The 19,334-nt window shown below is 44.5% G+C and overlaps 3 protein-coding genes across 11 annotated transcripts in view; 2 read left to right on the top strand and 1 right to left on the bottom strand.

Annotated features, from left to right (window-relative positions):
• The window catches only part of LOC139607687 (neuronal acetylcholine receptor subunit alpha-7), a 47,159-nt gene extending 43,797 nt beyond the window's left edge, over nucleotides 1-3,362 (top strand). For all 4 annotated transcript variants that reach the window (XM_071460792.1, XM_071460800.1, XM_071460809.1 and 1 more), the window contains one exon: nucleotides 300-3,362. In XM_071460792.1, coding sequence (XP_071316893.1) covers nucleotides 300-887 — 588 coding nt within the window. In that variant the 3' untranslated portion in view covers nucleotides 888-3,362. The remainder of the gene's footprint in view (nucleotides 1-299) is intronic.
• Nucleotides 3,363-5,629: 2,267 nt separating this feature from the next.
• On the top strand, nucleotides 5,630-13,454 carry LOC139607635 (uncharacterized). Of its 5 annotated transcripts, none has more exons than XM_071460718.1 (15): nucleotides 5,630-5,838; nucleotides 6,114-6,225; nucleotides 6,304-6,429; nucleotides 7,199-7,318; nucleotides 7,434-7,496; nucleotides 7,656-7,769; nucleotides 7,858-7,971; nucleotides 8,089-8,255; nucleotides 8,996-9,656; nucleotides 10,696-10,838; nucleotides 11,402-11,462; nucleotides 11,966-12,174; nucleotides 12,268-12,454; nucleotides 12,678-12,773; nucleotides 13,293-13,454. In XM_071460718.1, exons 3-15 carry the CDS (start codon nucleotides 6,340-6,342, stop codon nucleotides 13,452-13,454), a joined length of 2,187 nt encoding a protein of 728 aa, XP_071316819.1. In that variant the 5' UTR covers nucleotides 5,630-5,838; nucleotides 6,114-6,225; nucleotides 6,304-6,339. The 5 variants fall into 5 exon arrangements, with proteins under 5 accessions (XP_071316819.1, XP_071316811.1, XP_071316803.1 ...); XM_071460710.1 differs by having other exon boundaries at nucleotides 5,819-5,937; XM_071460702.1 differs by having other exon boundaries at nucleotides 5,837-5,960.
• znf277 (zinc finger protein 277) lies at nucleotides 13,446-19,155 on the bottom strand. Of its 2 annotated transcripts, none has more exons than XM_071460731.1 (12): nucleotides 19,059-19,155; nucleotides 18,034-18,223; nucleotides 17,767-17,855; nucleotides 17,326-17,408; nucleotides 16,970-17,061; nucleotides 16,719-16,829; nucleotides 16,337-16,469; nucleotides 16,123-16,190; nucleotides 15,832-15,928; nucleotides 15,061-15,103; nucleotides 14,584-14,758; nucleotides 13,446-14,096 (listed from the first exon to the last, which is right to left on the bottom strand). In XM_071460731.1, exons 1-12 carry the CDS (start codon nucleotides 19,084-19,086, stop codon nucleotides 13,907-13,909), a joined length of 1,299 nt encoding a protein of 432 aa, XP_071316832.1. In that variant the 5' UTR covers nucleotides 19,087-19,155; the 3' UTR covers nucleotides 13,446-13,906. The 2 variants fall into 2 exon arrangements, with proteins under 2 accessions (XP_071316832.1, XP_071316839.1); XM_071460738.1 differs by lacking the exon at nucleotides 19,059-19,155 and adding an exon at nucleotides 18,817-19,001.
• Nucleotides 19,156-19,334: the final 179 nt, after the last annotated feature.

Below are 19,334 nucleotides of genomic sequence, written 5' to 3'. Positions count from 1 at the left end.
TTTAGCTTGTAACCTGTAAAAAAGTAAAAAGACTAAATTCTGTTTGTATTTTATTGGATTAATTTCGCAGTCAGATATTTGGGAGATGAATTGTAATAAATTTTATCCATCCACCTTGAAAAAGATACATTTAGCATTTTTTTAATTTTAAATATGAATTTTTTTACTTAGAAATCAGAACAATTACAAAATATTTTAATTAATGAAAATATTTAAATTTTAATAAACTACGTTGTTTTTTTGTTTTTGTTTTTTTAAAGGCCTCTGCTCCCCTTCATTGTATTTTCCTTCTTCTTCAGACTCGTGTGATTTTGTTGAACTGGTGCGCCTGGTTCCTGAGGATGCGGCGTCCCGGTGAGGCCAAGGTCCGCCTGGCGTGTCACAACGCCACCAAGCATCGGCATGGCAGCCTGTCCAGCCTGGAGCTCAGCGTCAGCCAGGGGTCGCTGCGACATCACCCGCAGGTAACCAACGGCAACCTCCTCTACGTCGGCTTCCGAGGCATGGAGGGCCTGCACTACACCTCACCCACCGAACCTGAGCTGCTCTGTCCACGGCTGGCAGGAGGCGGCGTTGGTGGGGAGGAGGACGCGCTGAGAGCAGGGGGCGGGGCTGGAGCAAGAGGTGGAGTAGGGGGAGGAGCAGTGGGGAGCTCGGCGCTGGAGGCGGAGCTGAACCTGATCCTGGAGGAGGTGAGATACATCGCCAGGCGGTTCCGCGGGCAGGACGAGGAGGAGACGGTCTGCAACGAGTGGAAGTTTGCTGCGGCGGTGATCGACCGGTTGTGTCTGGTGGCGTTCTCGCTCTTCACCATCCTCTGCACCATCGGCATCCTCATGTCGGCTCCCAACTTCGTGGAGGCCATTTCCAAAGACTTCTTCAGCTGAGGAGGAGGGAGGGAGGCGAGCACTGACCCACACACCTACTGTCTCTATTTCTATTATCATCAACAAATCAACAGCGTCTTCGTCCGTCTGTCAACACTTTCTCTAAGTCTCTGAGTCCGTTGGCTCCAACCAAAGATGTCGATCTTTCGGCTCAGTCATTTTCTAAAACAGCTGCTTGCTGCAGGTTTTAACAAACATTTCTCAAACAGGAGGAAACAGAACATTTGCTGGGGACTATTTTCTGCGGCAAATTAATCTTTATTTGGTGCTGTAGTGAAGCCTGTAGTCAGTTGAATTCACAATAGTTCCAAATGATAATGAAGATAATTATCAACATGTCAATAGACTCAGGTCTGATCCATAATTTCACCAAAATATGGGCGAATGTGAAGAGTGTGTGTTGGTTAGTGGTTCAGTGTCATCACTCATCAGAGCGACAGGATCAGAGCTGGGAATCAAACTTTGATACTTTTCTGGACCGAATTGGTTTGATAATATCGAGAATCAAAAACTGCCTCATTATTCGATACCAAATTTCGATACCTGGAAGCTCAGACAACACTGTGATCAGCTGTTTACCTACACAAACACATGAGCGTGTAAAGAGACTAAGTTTAAAATTAAAACTACAGTGTTACTCAAAATTGTAACGTAATGTGTGGTGGATTTTTCTATTTGCAAAAAGAAGAATCATGAAGAATCAGCATCAAAGCGAAGGGATCAAAATATCATTTGACATTTGAAAGACTGTGATTTGCTTCCAAGTTGGAGGAAGAGATTCATAACAGTCTCACATCTGAGTGAGGATGATTAGCTTAGCTTAGCTTAGCTTAGTTTTAGCTTAGCTTAGTACAAACACAATAAAAAAAAATGAGGCCCCCTCCCCTCAGAGCTCCCTGAGCCGTCTCCTCTTGGTCTTCATCTCCAGCTGACAGACATTTTATGGAGCCATGTTCAGACACTGTGCAGTGGTTAGCTAATGTTAGCGCCACGATAATTGTGGTCTGTTTTCTACATTATAATGAGATTTAATGGAGAAGTCAACTGCAAAAAATATTTCTGTATTTCTTTATTGTTTCTTTCTTTCTTTATGTATTTATTGTGAAAACCTTCCTGCGACCCCCAAAAATAAGCTTGTGACCCCCCCAGAGGATCCTGACCCCCAGCTTCAGAACCACTGCTGCAGGGAATAACTGTTGCTTTTATGTACAGATCTAGTTAATCAGTGTTAGTTGATAAGTTTTGTTATAGGATGTGTTTTTGAGCTTCGGACAGAGTCAGGCTGCTCCCCTCTGATTTCCCTTTAAAGCAGATTACCACTGAATGTCACACTGTAATTTAATCTTAAAGGTGCAGCTTTCAGAGCTCTCTACAGCTTCTCATGGTCTTCATACAAACATCATCAACCAAGTCACAGAAGGAAACCACTCACTGCATGAAAAACTCCTTTGGAAAATGACTGAAAACAGACTTTAGCAAACAGTCTGTTGACACCAGAAATCTCCTGCTTCAGGGCAGTATCTGACTGAACATACGAACCTTGTCATGAAAACGTTTTCATGTGAAGGCAGCTGCATTAAACTTCCTCCAGACATGTTTTAAACTGTAAAAGTCCTCTGCTGCTAATATTTTGTTTCACGTTTCCCTCATAAAATCTGGTCTTCCTGATTGAGAAACCTGGATCAGGCTTTGGCCCCGCCCACCAGCTGCTGGCTCCAGGTGTCCAGGTGAAAGAGCAGAGAGGATGAAGATGTTAGAGGAGGAAACATCAGAGACTCAGCCTCATGTTGGAGCCTCAGTCAGACCCAGACTCAGATGAGGAGTCTGAGACCAGAACCAGAGACTAGCAGACGGATTAGAACCGTTAGCGTAGTTAGCATCTTTTATTTGTTTATGTGAAGTTAAAATCTCCAACTTTAACCAAACAAAAGCTGTGTACAATTCAGGGGCCACATCCTTCAGTGGACGTGGACCTAAAGTAAGAGTTTACCCACACATCAGCCGACTTTCTAAGACCATACTTCATCCTGCTGTGGAGAAACTTCAAAAAAAAAACTACATGTACTGTATTAGACTTTCTTGAAAAACAAAATATTTTACACCTTAAATGAGTGTGACAAGATATTTCCCGCTCAGCTCTTCAGCCAGTTTTGTTATAGTTCTGTACAGTTCCTGATCTTTTCCCCTGTTTATATAAAATGTGTGAAATGAGACACGACTGAGAAAACATCAGATTTTAACTGTTTAAAAAAAAACCATGTTACAAAGATGAACTGGAACATGTAACTGTACTGATCCCTGCTGACAGTGTGAAGTCTGACCAGGCTGTGACTGAAGGGGTGGAGCCTGAATGATTGTGGTTCATCAGCTGATGATGAGTTTGTTGAGGTGAAGCAGTCAGTCAGTCAGTCAGTCAGTCACATCCTGCTCGCTTCACTCTGCTCTATGTAAATAAACATATTTTCTGAAACATCAGGCTCTGATGTGGATCCTTCCGATCATTACGGTTAGAATTAGAAAATCTCTCCACAGGTTGCCCATATCTTTGACACCACTGATTAGATTTAGACAAAATTAAGTAATCTGTGGACAAAGTTCAGCGGCAGAAGAAGTATTTGAATGTTTTACTTAAAGCTCCATCCAGTCTAAAGGTAGATGTCCATGTGTTTGTGATTATAAAGCAGGTCTAGGTTCTATATTAATACTGTGAAAGTATCAAAGCCTCAGTCCACAGAGAAATGCACACAGCCTGTATTCAGAAACTGAGCCTTAAAACCAGCCGTCAGGACTTCTGCAACTTTGTGATGTCACAACAAAGCAGTCACCACCCTCAGCCACACCCCAAGCCTCTGTACTAAATTGCTAGATTCCAGTTTAAACTCCAGTGATCCAAGAAATACTCAATTATTTCTGTACATGGAATTACTTCACTGAGAGCTTTGGTTCATTAAAACAAACAGGTCTCCTGAAAATCTCATTTCACACATTCACAGGATAATGAAACACATCAACCTACAGGTGATCTGTTATATGTTTGTTTCTCCAAACTGAAGAGTCAGTGAGGTGATGATGAAACATGTGAACTGCAGCTTCAGATCAGCTGATGAGTGATGCACCACCTGTCCCTGCACAAACACAGTTTCTGTGTTCAAGAGCTGTGGAGGCCAAACCTGAATTAATGGAGCACTTGGCAGAGAGACAGTGAACCAGAGAGACAGACGATCAGACAGACAGAGAGCAGCAGATGTTCTGAGACTGCTCTGATAAAAAGCAACAAAAAGCTGAGAGAGTGGTGAGACTGTCAATATCCTCCTGTGAATAGAGAATCATTTTCCTGATTGTTCTCCCTGGAACTCGTAGTTTTCCTCTTTCATTATGTGTCATTTCTGATTTGGCTGAGCTGAGGCAGAACCAGTTATTCACTCGATGTTCGACCGGCGCTCAGCAGCCAGAGCTGCCAGCAGCTCCTCCAGGAATAAAACATAATGCCCCCCCCTCATTTTAAAAGGGGCAATCAGTGAGGATTTTACTGCTCTGTGGCACAGACAGACTGGGATACAATATATCTGCCAGGTTTCACCAGCTGCTCATACTCCAGTCTGGCCTGAAGTCTGCTCTGGATCCACATCAGGACAAATCCAAGAGTTTTAGATGATGGAAAACTAAAAACATCCTGTGCTGTGCAGCAGGAAACAGCTGAGAGACACGCAGAGATAAAAGCAGCTGATGAAACTGCTCCAATGAACATTTAGGATGATGCACTGCTAACAGATGGTGCCCCCTACAGGCTGCAAAGATGTTGGGGGGGGGGAGACAGAGACTGTCTGACTGACGCTGACTCGTGTGACATCACCTTCAAAGTCACTGACCCGTTACTTTTTAGTTCCAAACTTTATTTAGAACATAAGTTACACAGAACATGGATGATATTTAACCCAGAGGTTCATTTCATCGTCATGAACATAAAGAGAAAATACAAAAGTAGTGCACAAGAAGAAGGAAGAAGGGATCAATAATGATACTAATAATAAATACAGTGATAATATTAAATAGATCTGTTACTCAAACTCGACCAGGGTCTTATTATTTCAACATCTCAGCAGTCAAACAACACGCCCTCACTTACACAGCGTCTTATATTTTTAAGACAGGAGGGGGGGTTATCGATTATCTGTGTGGTTGTAGCTGTGGTGGGGTTAAAAATGTCCTGAGGGTGGTGCTACAGGGAAGGTCACAGGTCATTAAAATCAAATGTGGAGCAGGAAATTGAACATCAATGTGTGTGTGTGTGTGTGTGTGTGTGTGTGTGTGTGTGTAACCCACAGATCTTGCAGTGAGTAAAACGCTTCCTCTGAAACAAGTGAGACACTGATTCAGTTTCAGTGGAGCTGTTGTTGAATTTGAATCTTTGCGCAGCACAGACAGTTTCACTCCCCTGAAGCTTATATATAGTACATATATGTGTGTATATATATATATATATATATATATATATATATATATATATAAATGTATACTGTTCTCTAATTATCATTTTTACTTTTATTTCTCATGCTTCTGTTATTTCAGTGAAGCAAACTGAATGAGCTCGGTGTGTGATAATGTGCAGAACAAATAAATGGACCCTGTTAAATCCTGTCAATAGGATGATGCTGCCCTCTGCTGATTGGCTGAGGCGGTGCAGCCAGTGGGCGTGGCCCTGACTGGGGCTCCACAGGTGAAGTGTTGACTCAGGCAGGATTTACCCTGCAGGGAAACCAGGAGCACAGAGGTCAAACAATCACAAAACTGGTACAAACGATCAAGTTTCGTGTCTTTATTATTTGAGGTAGAAGTGGATTTGTGTAAACCTGGGTTTACTTTTGAAATGAGGACGAGGCTTCATTAAATGTAGTCTCATTAACATGAAATTAAGGGTAAAATAATTGGAAAGGAAGTGATCACCGAACAGGTGAGAAACATTCACCACTATTTACACCTGCGTCATTAACGTCACGACGTCACAGCAACACCTTTAAATCTGAAGCAGAACATCTGAAACTTTATTTTGGTGAGACCAGACTCCAGCTGCAGGTAACAGGACAGGTGTGTCGGATTGCACCCGTTCTCACCTGTCTCTTGACGTCACCACCCGCTCTCTCTCTCTCTCTCTCTCTCTCTCTCTCTCTCTCTCTCTCTCTCTCTCTGGATCTCCCGGTGTCTCTCTGCGGGCGCTGGGATGGGCAGCGGGGCATCGGTCAGTGAAGGAGCCCGGCCGGGGAGGCTGGACGCCGGGGAGGCTGAGGCTGAACCCGGCCGAGCCTCCACACCTGCGGGACGGAGCGATGACACGCTGCAGGTAAACGCCTGTCATGTGTCCCGAGCAGCCGCGGAACAGAGCCAGAGGCTGAACCCGCGGTGTGTGCTGTGTCCTCAGGCCGAGGAGGAGGCGGTGAAGCCCGGCAGTCCCATCATGGAGGTCCGGTCCCTGAAGAGCGAGCAGAGCTACACACACAAGAGCGGAGAAGAAGACAGAGCCGCACACACCGTCCTGAGCCCCGCAGTGAGCAGTGTTTCAAATATTCAGAGGCATTAATAATGTATCTGACTTTTGTTACCATCATGTTATGACTGTCTGATATTATCACTCTGTCTCTGTTATGACCTATAGACATCAAATAGAGCTGCAACATTTAATACAGATTCACAGTAGGCTGACAGTTTACTGTGTGTGTGTGTGTGTGTGTGTGTGTGTGTGTGTGTGTGTGGAAAATAAATTTCAACATGTGAGCACTGATATACTGTGTATCAGTGTTTTGTTGATTAATATTTATTTACTTTTCTTAGGTTTTAGGTATTTTAGGTAAAAATAATGACCTAATAAAAGCAGTTGTTTATTTCTGTGGTCATTTTAAAAAAAGCTCTTAATATTAACTTTGACAGTTGTACCTGAAAATCCTTTTTTTATTTGGTGAAGCAAGATAAAGGCAAAGAAAGTTATAATGCAACAAGATATAACATAAAATAATGTAACATGATGGTATAAACTGCTACTGAGAACACCTGGCAGCTTTTGTTATTGCTGTAGATATAGATATATGAGTTATATATAATTTTTTAATTATTGAGAGGGAGAGAAAAAAAATCAGTAGAAAATGAATAAATAAATCAATAGATAAGGTGTTAGGTATTTATTATGTTTTCTTTCCTTCCCTTTCCCCCCTCCCAGGCAGAAGGATCAGCAACAAAAAAACAGGCAGTCAGAGCTGCATCCATACACACTTCATGCTTCATGTTTTTTTATTCATGCTACTTTCCTAATACGCTCTCAGGAAACTGTGGCAGAAGGTGAAGAAGTGTCTCTGGACTTTGAGAGTTTCCTCCACAACAACGGGACGCTCTACAGCTGCTTCAACCACCACGGGAACAGAGTCTACGTGGACGAGTCGCAGGTAACTCACTGCTGATGTAGACATGAGACACACAGACCCAGCTGACGCCAGTTTAACCCTCTGTTCTCACTTCTAACATTTTGGATTTTGCACCTGTTTACTCTGTCTCTTCCAGAACCTGCAGCCATTTCCGAAGGAGTGGTACAACCAGGGACGCTTCATCACCGCCAACAGTGAGGTCTGTGTGGATGAGCCCACCACAAAGGAAATGAAGCTTTGAGACATTAGAGCACATGATAAAGCACAGAGCAGGAGGAGGGTCAGCTTCAGTGCAGCAGAACCATCAGGCAGACAGAGTATGTTGTTGTGTAACTATGACCGGTGTTTTCTCCCCCAGGGCTCCAGCCAGCTGCAGACTCCGGCCAGCAGCCAGCCGGTGGTCAGGGAGGACGACCGCACCGGCAGCATCTACATCCAAGGCAGAGGAACCGTCATGACCTACATGTTTGAGGTGAGACGAGGCTGGACCTAAGTGACACGCTGATCAGTGGTAGTGTGAAAACCGCTCTCCTCTTCCATCGTGTCCCGGTGTTTTCCAGGAGAGGGTGAACGTCTGCAGGTTCTGGGACCCTCAGTCGGGCGTCTGGCTGCTGCTGCCACTGCAGTGGGAGATAAACGTTGAGTTTGTCAAAGATCGAGTCCAGCGAGTCATGGTGAGGAGACTGTGCTTCCCTCCTGTAGAGTCACAGGAATATTTGCTCCATACTGACTGCCACTGGGCTGATGTAGGTGTGAAGTGTGTTTGGGTTCTGCTTGGTTTTCTGTTCCAGTCCACGCTGCCGGGCCTGGTGGACCAGAAGGAGATCACTGCAGCGCTCAGACAGTGTAACTACGACCCTGAGGAGGTCGTCTCCGTCTACCTCACCATGTTTGGAGAAATCCTGCTGCAGGCCCCTCCCAGCGGAGATCACAACTACGCCGACCTCAACTCCTTCAGGTCTGCAACAAACACAGGATTTAGACTGAAGCTAATTTAAACAAGGAATAAAATCCACAGCCACATCAGCGGCCCTGTTAGTCTGTGATCCTCAGTCCACACTAGGAAACTGTTGCTGTGTCCCAGTTCAGGGGCTGCATCCTTCTGAGGCTGCATTCAAAGGCTGATTGCGTCACAGTGGTGCAATGGGTGGATCCTTCCTGGCCCAATCTATCCCAAGACTCATTAAGCTTGTAATGAAAATAATATGGCAGCAAACAGCAGTGACAGAGAGCCTGAGGATCACACTGTTAAATGTCAGTATTGGGTTTCAGCTCAGTTCCACAGCTACAACTGTTAAAACCAAGGACCTTAAAAGCTCAAGGTTTTGTGAAAAAAAAAAAAGTTGTGTGTTGTCAAAGTTGCCAAGTGACCAGAGCCACGCGACGCAACAATAAGGGCAAAGCGAAAATCCTCCATAGACCAGACCGTCTCATTTGGTCCGAACTTCGTAGACCATGTCCATCAAAGTATGCAGCCCCTGCACTGGGACACAGCTTGTGTGCTCTTATCATTTGTAGTGAACTCGACTTATCTTGCAGCCAAATAATTTGAAACAAATTGTGATGATAAAAAATGTTAAGAGCCGCACGATGAAACTATGGGTACTGTTCTTCAGTTTCCAGGTTCCACCCCGAGCTGTGTATTTTAAAGTGCATTTATCTTTAAAGTAGAAGCAACATCTCGCTTTAACCCGGCAGAGCCCTACTGGAGCGGGACCGGGTCATTGAGGATCTGAGGCAGAAGCTCCAGACCAAAGAGAAGGAGGTGGACAGTCTCTTCCAGAGGAACAGCTACCTGGCGAGGGAAGTCCGCTACCTGACCGACGTGGTCCAGCACCTGAACCAGAAGCTGGCTGAGCTGGAGGCCGACCAGCAGGAGGCCCGAGAGAAGATCAGATCTCTCCTGAACCGCCGGGCTCCTCCTGTCCCGCCCTCCAGAACCAACACCAAACCCACCGTGGACCCCGGCCAACTCCAGCAGGTGAGCCGTCTGACCCGCGAGCTGAACGTCTCCAACAAGCAGCTTCGCTCCACAGTTCACCAGGCGATGACTGACATGAAGAACCAGCTGGAGCAGCTGAAGGGCGCCGTGGGGAAGTTGGCCCAGGTGGAGCAGGAGGCAGCCGGGGAGGTGGAGGAGCTGCGGTCTCTCTACAGGAGGGAGGCGGTGGAGAGGAAGAGCCTGTACAACAAGCTGCTGGAGCTGCAGGGAAACATCCGGGTGTTCTGCCGCTGCAGGAAGAGCCCGGCCTCCAGCTCCTGTCTGGAGAAAACCGACAACCAGGAGGTGGTGGTGGTTCAGAAGGGAAGCAGGAAGAAGTTCCACTTTGACAAAGTCTACCCTCAGAGCAGCACACAGGTAACAAACCCAGTGGAGTCTTCAGTCATCACATTCAGAGAAAAGGTCTTAAAGGTCCCATATTTTACAGTTTCAGTTTCAGTTTCAGTTTTAGTGTTGATATCCATAAGAAGCAAAAACCATCTCAGTGTAGTTTTACATCTCCTCTCTCAGGCTTCTCTCTGGAGCTCTAGTAACAACAGGTCAGTCAGCCAATCAAAGGAGAGGATCTAATGATGAAGTCATTATTTTATGAGAGTTGTTTATTGTTGTTGTGGTGAATAAGTGAGATCAGTCTTTCAACTTTGACCTGTCAAATGAGAAAGTTACACATATCCAATTATAAAATTTTGTTTTCAAAATAAAAGAATGTTTTTCAGTTAATTTTTGTGTCAAATGTGTCTGAGCTCAGTTCACTGCTATAAACAGAAGGTTTATTATCTTTTATATTATTTCATATTATGATTTCTATGGATTTTGGGAAATATTGTGACACTGATTTCAGTGTTATCATTTAATTTCTTTGCACTTGAAAGGTTGTTTATTTTAACACAAACACTGGAAGCAGGAAGACGACAGTTTCACAAGTTATATTATGGTGTCTGAGTTAATTAACACAAAGCTAGAGTTAAATCTAACCCTGCACAGTGTTAAATACCAAAACACTGCTGTTAACTTGCCTGTAGGGAAAAACCAGCAGTTTGCCTTAACGAGCTGCAGAGCTTAATGAGCTCTTGGCTTTCATAGAGCTGCAGTCCTCCATCTATTAAAACAGACGGGTTTAACAGCTCTTTATTAAAATGGCATAAAGTTTCATAATCTTTCATTTAACCTTTAAAGGTATCAAGTGAAGCCACCACATGATAGAACCTAGACCTGCTTATCATCAGAAACACATGGACATCTACCTTTATACATTATGGGACATTTAAATCACAACAGTAAAGACAAGTCCTACATCAGCCCTTAATGTTTTTCTCTTTATCATTCTGGATGTTAGTGGCGTCCATCCATCGTCTTTCCCAAACTGTTCACTGCGTCTCCTTCTTCTTCGCTGCAGGAGGACGTGTTTGCAGGAACTCTGCCTGTGATCACTTCCTGTGTGGACGGATATAATGTCTGTATACTGGCCTACGGACAGACTGGCTCAGGGAAGACCTACACCATGATGGGGAGCAAGGAGAACCCGGGAGTCAACATCAGGTCAGGTTGTTGGCTCAGTAGCACGGTTCACTGGCCTCTTGAAAGGAAATGTGAGGGAAGTTGACAGAAAGTCTGCATCTTAAAAATGTAACTACAAAATCTAATTGCAGTTTGTATCATAAAATAACTCCTCAGAGAAGAAGATCATAAAATGTGGTTGAAGTCAGTTCAAGCAGCTGCTGATATATAAAAACCTTTAATATTCTGCAGTGTTTCTGTGCCTCGTGGATATGATGAGTTGAATATTTAAGATCTGACTCTTCAACCAAACAGGCCTGCAGCTGCTCTCTCTCTGCTGCAACATGACTCACTGTCAGGGGCCAAATGAGACTAATTGCGTCTCATTATGCGACGTGTCACCTGACAACAGTTCATCAATATGTGACGAGGTGAAGCATCAGCTCAGCTCTGACAGGAGGAGTCAGTTTACACACAGAGAGGTCGGGTTTCCTGTCAGAGAGGAGACGAAGCTCTGCTCATCGTCGTCTCCTGTTCCCTCAGGCCTGCTCACAGCCACAGGTGTTACACTCTGGCATTAATACCTGCATGTGTGTTTTTCTCAGGTCTATACAAGAACTGCTTCGCACCTGTGCAGAAAAAGAGAAGGTCTCCTACACTCTGAAGGTACGACTGTGGAGAACAAGATGTTGTTTAACTGCTGTTAAAGTGTCCATTTCTTTTCATTCATTTTCATCTCTGTAAAAGTTGATATTACATCATTTAAACCAGACCGTCTAAGTTTTAAAAATCACCATCCAGTCGATCAAGGTAGTTTTTGAGAAACTTTTCTGCTTCAACAGAAAAGTGTTGAGCTCTGAAAATTTAAAAAAAAAAACTTTGATGAAACTGAGCAGTGGAGGAAAAAATATCATCATGTTTGACTTGCAATGGTCATAAGACTCCCTCATAAAAACAGGAATATTCCTGTAATCTGCACAGCAGACACAGCTGAGCTAAACGCTCCTGTCAGATCAAGCTACACTCAGCTCAGCTGAGTTTGGGAAGTTTTATCCACTGCAGGTCTTTTGAAAGTTTATTGTTAACAAAAAGCTTCGTTCTTCAACATACAAAGTCTCCACTGATCATATATATTAAACTACAACGTGGAATTCATTGGCTCTTTTCAGATTTCCATGTTGGAGATTTATAACGACACTCTGAACGACCTCCTGACCAAAAGCCCCAGTGCTGCTCTGGACATTCGAGTCCAGGGGAAGTCAGTGTCGGTCCCAGGACTGACCCAGATCCAGGTCCAGACCGAGGCTGACATCCTCAGCGTCATGGAGACGGGTGAAAAGAACAGGAAGATCGCCTCAACCAAGATGAACATACAGAGGTTTGGTAGATTCTGAGTTATTAGTATTAATGCTCAGATATGAATCAGTCTTTATTTCACACATTCACATCTGTTCTTCGTCCTCCTCCTCAGCTCTCGGTCTCACCTGGTGGTGGCGCTGGAGGTGGAGAGTTCAGACGAGGTGTCAGGACTGACGTCTCGCGGTACGCTCACCTTGTGTGACCTCGCCGGATCTGAGCGGATCTCCAAGACCGAAGCTGAGGGTCAGAGGCTGGTGGAGGCAGCCGCCATCAATAAATCCCTGACAGCACTGGGACAGGTACACGACACGCCGAGGACTCACCTGGTTCAGTTCTCACCCCGCCCTTCCACACCTGATCCAATTAAAAACTCCACTGTCATAGTTACTCATCCTCTCTCCGAACATCCTTAAACTTTAGGTTTAGTTTACTTTAACTTTAGTTTAATGCAGCGCCCCCTTCAGGGCGGAAACATGAATAAGTGTCTTGTCAGGTCACAGGTGGCTGTTGTTCCTCTTTCAGGTGTTCAGTGCTCTGAAGTGTAACGCCCTCCACATCCCATTCAGGAACTCTAAACTCACCCACCTCCTGCAGCCCTGCCTCAGCGGAGACGCCAAGGTAAACTGACAGCGGTGACTGCTTTGTTGTGACATCACAAAGTTCCAGAAGTCCTGACAGCTGGTTTTAAGGCTGAATACAGGCTGTGTGCATTTCTCTGTGGACTGAGGCTTTGATACTTTCACAGTATTAATATAGAACCTAGGCTTTATAATCACAAACACATGGACATCTACCTTTAGACTGGATGGAGCTTTAACACAAGTTTGTTGAGAGTTTCTCTGACCAGTGCTGGATGTTGCATCTTTCAGAAAAAGGTGATAGGTGTGATTTAATGTGGTGTTGAAATACGACTTGTTTTAGCAAAACAGCCGAACGCTGCTGACGTTTAATACACAGTGAACATTTGTTTATTTTTAAAGTTGTGTCTAAATCATCTGAATTAATTTCACTGACAAGTTTGAGCCACTAAATCAGTAACTGATCATGTTTCAAACATGAAGTGTTTACATATGCAGCAAACCACACATCAGATTTACTTCAGTACTGACTGATCTGGGTCCTGTGGTTTCTCTGCAGTGCTGTGTGTTTGTGAACGTGAGTCCAGACATGAAGGATGTGGTGGAAACGCTGAGCACGCTGCAGTTTGGTTCCACCATACGTCAGGTTTCACTCGGCAAAGCAACGCAGAACATCGTCCCAGCCAAGAACAACAAGAGCGCCAAGCAGACGACGAACTGAAGCTCGATTTATTTCACAAGAACAGTTAGAGGATGCTTTTTGTTGATGAAGCTCAGCGTCTTCTGTGTGATGTGTCACAGCTCGGGGTTTTGGTGTTTTTCACTGAGTGTTTGATCTGCACTGCATTTGTGATGAATTTACATCAACTTTCATTCAGTTCTGGTTACAGAGTTTACAATAGAGGACTATTTTATTTTAAGTAATAAAGTTTGTATTTCACAAATTCCTCTTTTATTGCTTGAATGGAAATGTTGATCAAGTAAAGGTGGAACTGCTCAGCAGCAACTGAGCTGCAGTGGAGCCTGAGCCTCTGAAAAGGCCTCTGAGGGCTGTTAAAGTGCACGTGAGAGCGTCATCACGTTACATACAGTTCTGTGTGTTTCACAGCCCTGGTGCACAGAGGACAAGTAGTCTGATGAGAGGAAGTCCGACCATCCTGTCCTTCCCTTGTCCTAGCTGCAGGAGCTCCTGTTCTTCAGCAGCTGGTTGAGGACGCTGGTCTGTTTCAGAGCTCTGAGGTTGGAGATGTCCTCTGCGATTACTGGGACGTCCTCGCCGTGATTTGTCTCGTCGCTTTCGCCTTCGTCGCTGTCGGACAGTGTGCACAAGAGGGCATCGTTCTCGTACGTGGGGAAGTAATACCTGAGGAGAGATTAAGGTCAGAGGTCATCTCTCCCTTTATTTACAGGCTGTTAGCAGAATCACAGTGTTTTTTTTAGCTCAACATGACAAATGTTGTTTCCAGAATAAGTTCAGCTTTTCAGAAATCATCAGTTTATATATGAATGGATGGAGAAGAGCGTTAGTGTCCCAGAGAAACAAAACCAGGCTGAAAAGCAAATGTGAGCTTTGATCAAGTGGAAAAAAAAAAGTACTTGATGATCCAAAACAAAAACAGCTGATATCAACAGATTTTCTGACTCCTGTTTTGTTTTTGTCTTACTTTTGTTCCGAGGGATAATCGTGTTGGTTTTGTGAACTACATTTCCCATAATGCTGTGGATGTCATTGCACGCTGCAAGGATGTCATCCCTCTCTGGCTTCCCACCCATGGACGCAGCCACTTGTGTTCACAGGGAAGCTTGACCCACAGAACGCGACAACAACAGAACTTGTGTGTTGGACTCACTGCGGCTGGTCCCAGGTGGACATGTCCGGCAGCTTCATCACGTGACCTTCAGCCACGACGTGACGCAGGACGGCGGCTCTGGACTCAAACTTCTCCTGGCAGCCGTAGCAGCGGCTCTGGTGGATCTGCCGCCGGATGAAGTTCACCAGTTTGACCTGCTGGTAGAACCTGAGATCTGAGGAGAGATGCACCAGAGAGGTTAATGAGTCTGCGTCTTAATCTGCGTTTTTCTCTCCAGCATCAAATCAAACTGCTGCATCAGCAGTACAGTTATCAATCAACTACCTGCGAAGAAAAACAAACAAAATTCTTCCCCGAGTCCTGAATCTCACTGTTGCCAGTTTCTCTGTCTTACAGGGCAAACACACCAGGGATATAACTTTATTTTCACAGCTGCCTTTACTGATGGTGATGATGATTTTTATGATTTATGATGTACAATGATACAGCTTTAGATAGTAGTGTTGTTTTACTTACTGAGTTCTGTCCTCAGCAAATGGAGATCAAAGCCATGAGCTTCCTGAAAAGACAAGACATGATTTAAAAAAAAGCTCCACAGCTGCACATGCTTCCATCCTCACAAAAAGAAATAAAGCGAAAACTTTGTTAGTTTAAGATTCTGATCACTAGTGAGGTAATGCTCACAGTTCCTATGTTATCAAGCAGATGCTAAGCCTGTATAACGTTTACCATATTCACAATCTTAGTTTAGCATGCTAACATCTGCTGATTAGCAGCAGACACAAAGTGGAGCCGAGGCTGATGGGACTCTCATTTGTTCTGGAGATGTCTGGTCAGGATATTAAAATGTGATCTGATGATGGTGCTGGAGGAAAAGTCAGAGGATCCCGAGGAGAACATGAACATTTCATATTGTTGATATTTGAGTCTGAACCAAAGTTGTGGACCAAAACACCAACTGACTCAGACTCAGCTCTGTGGTGACGCTGTGAGTGAAATGTTCAGAGGATGAATCCTCACTTTTTCATCTAGCGCCACCAACAGGTCAAAGTTTAATCACCTCTGGAATGAACGCTACATGCTAACATGGTAAAACTACACTTAAACATCGTGTCCCTCTCCGAGTAGATTCTCTGCTACTGAACATCTAATGCTGACCTCACCATCACTACCATTACTGAACCCATATCAAAGCAGGGAAACAGATCACTTTGCAGTAAAGCGTCTTGTCGGAACATCATTGAATTAGTTTTAATTCTTGTAAAATCACAGCATTTGTTGCTGCACCTTCATGTGTGTGTAGATCTGCTCCATCGTCTCCGACTGATGATCACAGAACAAACACACAGCAGTCACTGGGTGAGCCTGCCAGTCCGACCAATCACTGTGGGCGACACAGAGACAGATTTAAGTGTTTCACACATGACGTGTGACCAAAGTGAGGCATCTGTAGGAGACTTAGATCTACCTGAGACCTGTCAGGAACAATAAGTTGTCTCACATTAAAGTCTAATCTTCCAGAGGACATGAATGAAACTGAAGCAAGCAGGTGAAAACAGAAAGTGGGTAAATACTCACTCATCCTCATCGTCCACCAGCTCACGGTCGTCTTCGCTCTGCACCTCCTCCCAGGTTTTCCCCAGCTCCTGGCAGGAGAGCGAAAGGAGACGTTTGAGGATCAGACACAGTGGAGGAATATTTAATATTCAGAGGAGAGCCACAGATGACATTAAACAACCGACAACACACATCCTGACTTCCAAACAACTTTGAAGCCAAAGTTTTTTTTTACCAGGTAGTTGATAACATAGAAGCGGTCGTATTCCCGGTTGCTGGCGTTGATGCGGCGGTGAGCTTTCTTCCTCATGTGATCCTTCAGCGTAGTTTTATCTCGAAACGTCTTCTCACAGTACAAACACTGCAGACTGACGGAGGAAGTTACAGAATATTAAAGGAAAGCAAACTTGATTAAATCCATCCTAAACTGAACCCACTAACTTCAGCGAGGCTTTTCATTGACTGAGATGATTAAAGACCTTCTGATGAAGATCAGGTGTTTCACCTCGTTAACGTCCATATGATGTTTTTATACAATAAAGACATATGATGAGTGAAATAATGCACTTGACAGTCGTATAACACAGATACCACTTTATCACGGTGTCGGTTCGTACTTGTCCAGTTTGCTCTGCAGAGCGTCCAGGAACTCGTTGCAGTAGACGATGTTGTCGGGCAGTCCGATGCTGAAGGAGTGTTCTCTGGCCATGTGGTTCAGCAGAGACGACCTAAGCACACGACGGTGGGGGGGTTGTCATAAAATCAAACCACTGTTAACATTCTTCTTACTGGTCTACCTTCCTACATCTAGGAAGTTTTTTTAATCCAAGTCAAACCAGCTGATAAACAGACGTCACAGGTAGAGTACCTGTTGCCAGTGAACTCCTCACTGCAGAACATGCACAGACGATGGAAGCTGCTGTCGTCTCTCTCCTTCTGCTGCTGCTCCAGCACCTCCTCCTGTGGAAGACCAGAGCTGTTAGAGAAACACTCCAGAAGAAGAGCAGCACCTCCTCTTGTGATGTGTGTCACAAACAACAGCTTCCATTTCACTGGAGGGGTCCTTGTATAGTCAACAAAAAAACTAGCTGATTCTTTTTATGAGTACAGTGACTCTGTAACAAGAGAAATGTATTCTAGTTTTTGACTCAGGGCAGGAAATCAGAGATGGAATATAGAGTTTCCTTGTGGAGCTGATGAGTCTGATACAGGATCTGGACTCACCAGTCGTTTCTGCTGCAGCTTCTCTCGGAGGACTCTGTCCTCAGGAAGGACGTCACACAGCAGGAAGTAGTCCTCTTGTTTCTCTGTAAGAACAAATTGTTACAGGAGGCTTCAATTAGTCTGAGCAGAAAAATGTACAGTACAATCATATTTCAATGATTTTCACTCAGATTTCAAGCTAATGTTGGATAATAGAGGCACGAAATGCTCAACTTCCAGATGTTGAAACCACTGGGATTAAATTTCTGACAAATCAATACTTCATCATCCTGCTCATCAGTTTGTGAGGCTGTCGATGATGCTCTAATGCCATGTCGACAAGGTCAGATCATGTCGTGGCATCTGTCGTCTAATCTGCCTTCCCTTTGTGTGCAGTGGCGGACGGGAACCAGCATCACTTCATAAGCAGCACTGGGGATTTTAACAGACCGGAGGACTCACCAACCGGGCCGGTGGAGTTGGTTTTGATCACGCTGCAGAAATCTGTGACAGGCTGCTCCAGGAATCGACCTTTCCAGTACAACATGTACCTGAAGGAGGACGGGTACACACATGAGAGCAGCAGGTCACTATCAACATGGTGAGAGGAGCTGCACTCACTTCAGACAACACATTCAGTTCACTAGGCGTCTGTGGAGAGGACACTTTTCAGACTTTCAGCCTGTAGAGATGAGTGTGTGAGCTGCAGACAGAGGGCGGGGTTCTTACTTTGGGAGGTCTGCGATCAGTTTGACGTCGGCGATGACCATCTTGTGCTCCAGCAGCAGGTGTTTGAGGAGGACGTCTTTCTGCGGCTGGGGGACGGACTCGGGGCAGAAGAGACACACCAGCAGCTCCGCACCGGGGCTGTCGGCTGGCTGCTCTGGAAAACACAGCGGCTCCAGTATGCTGTCCTGACCTGAGGGAGGGACAGCTCCAGATTATCTAACACACCACTCCAACCCAGTGTGATCTCATCAATGATCATCAATAAATGAGCGAGGTACAAACAGCATCTGTGCACCAGTCACTTTGTCAGGTGCCAAACTAATATGTGGAAGGTGACATCTGCTTGGGCGTATGTATTTGTGAAGTTATTTATCTATTAAAATCCATCAATGATGATTTTTACAGTGTAAGGTTAATTGTCTTAACAAGAAGCTCAAAACTTTTAGTACTGACCAAATTTTGTCTGTAACACAGAGCAGTAATAAGAATAATTCCTTAAAGACGAGAGGTGGATTCATTAATAAAAGTCAGCACTGAAACCAAATGAGAACTTCACTCTACGTGTCTTCAAACAGACATTTATGTATTTGTTTCTGTACTGAAGCGCATTTCATTCCGTTGTAACTTGTACAGTGACAATAAAGGTTTTGAAAATTGAATAACGGTGGCTAACGTTAGACAGATGGAGGAGCGGGTGTTGCCCTGATTAAATAAAGGAAACACCGGTTGTAACAGGTCGGTGTGTTGTTCTTCTGAGTATTTTCTGAATAAAATGGTAGTTACGTGAATTAATGAGCGGCCAGCAGTTTACTGTTTAACACTTCACGGAGACAACACGCCAGTAGCTGCTTTTAGCCTGCTAGGCGGCTAACTGCTAGCTTGTTAGCCTCATTACAAAGTGAAGAGCTGTTTCCGCTCAGTTCTAATCGAGTGTGACAGAAATGTTTCATGAGCAGGCGAACAACCCGCTCCGGGCACAAAACAGCTCCATTCAATCCACTGACAACTTTGAAACTTCAACGTACCATCTTCTCCGCCTTCGCTGGCCGCCATCTTTGCTGTCACATGGTCAAAACAGCGGGTAAGGGACCAATCAGAAGACGGAAAATTCGTGCGCTTCCTTCACTGTCTCCTCGTAAACGCAAAAACATAATGATGCGTTCAAGTGTTTGAAACCAGTATTTCAAAACTACATTTTGAAGGTCAGTGCTTGAAGGGGACAATTTGTGAAAGTAACTAAAACCATATTTATGTTTATTATATGTACATACAAAAAAAAAAAAATTAAGTTACTGTTTTCT

The sequence above is a fragment of the Trachinotus anak genome, unplaced genomic scaffold (assembly GCF_046630095.1).
Source record: "Trachinotus anak isolate AG129_WGS33_773 ecotype Australia unplaced genomic scaffold, CSIRO_AGI_Tana_v1 ptg000002l, whole genome shotgun sequence".
NCBI classification, from domain to species: Eukaryota; Metazoa; Chordata; class Actinopteri; order Carangiformes; family Carangidae; genus Trachinotus; species Trachinotus anak.
Note: the sequence above shows the minus strand (reverse complement) of the source record. Positions and strands in the feature narration are given on the sequence as shown.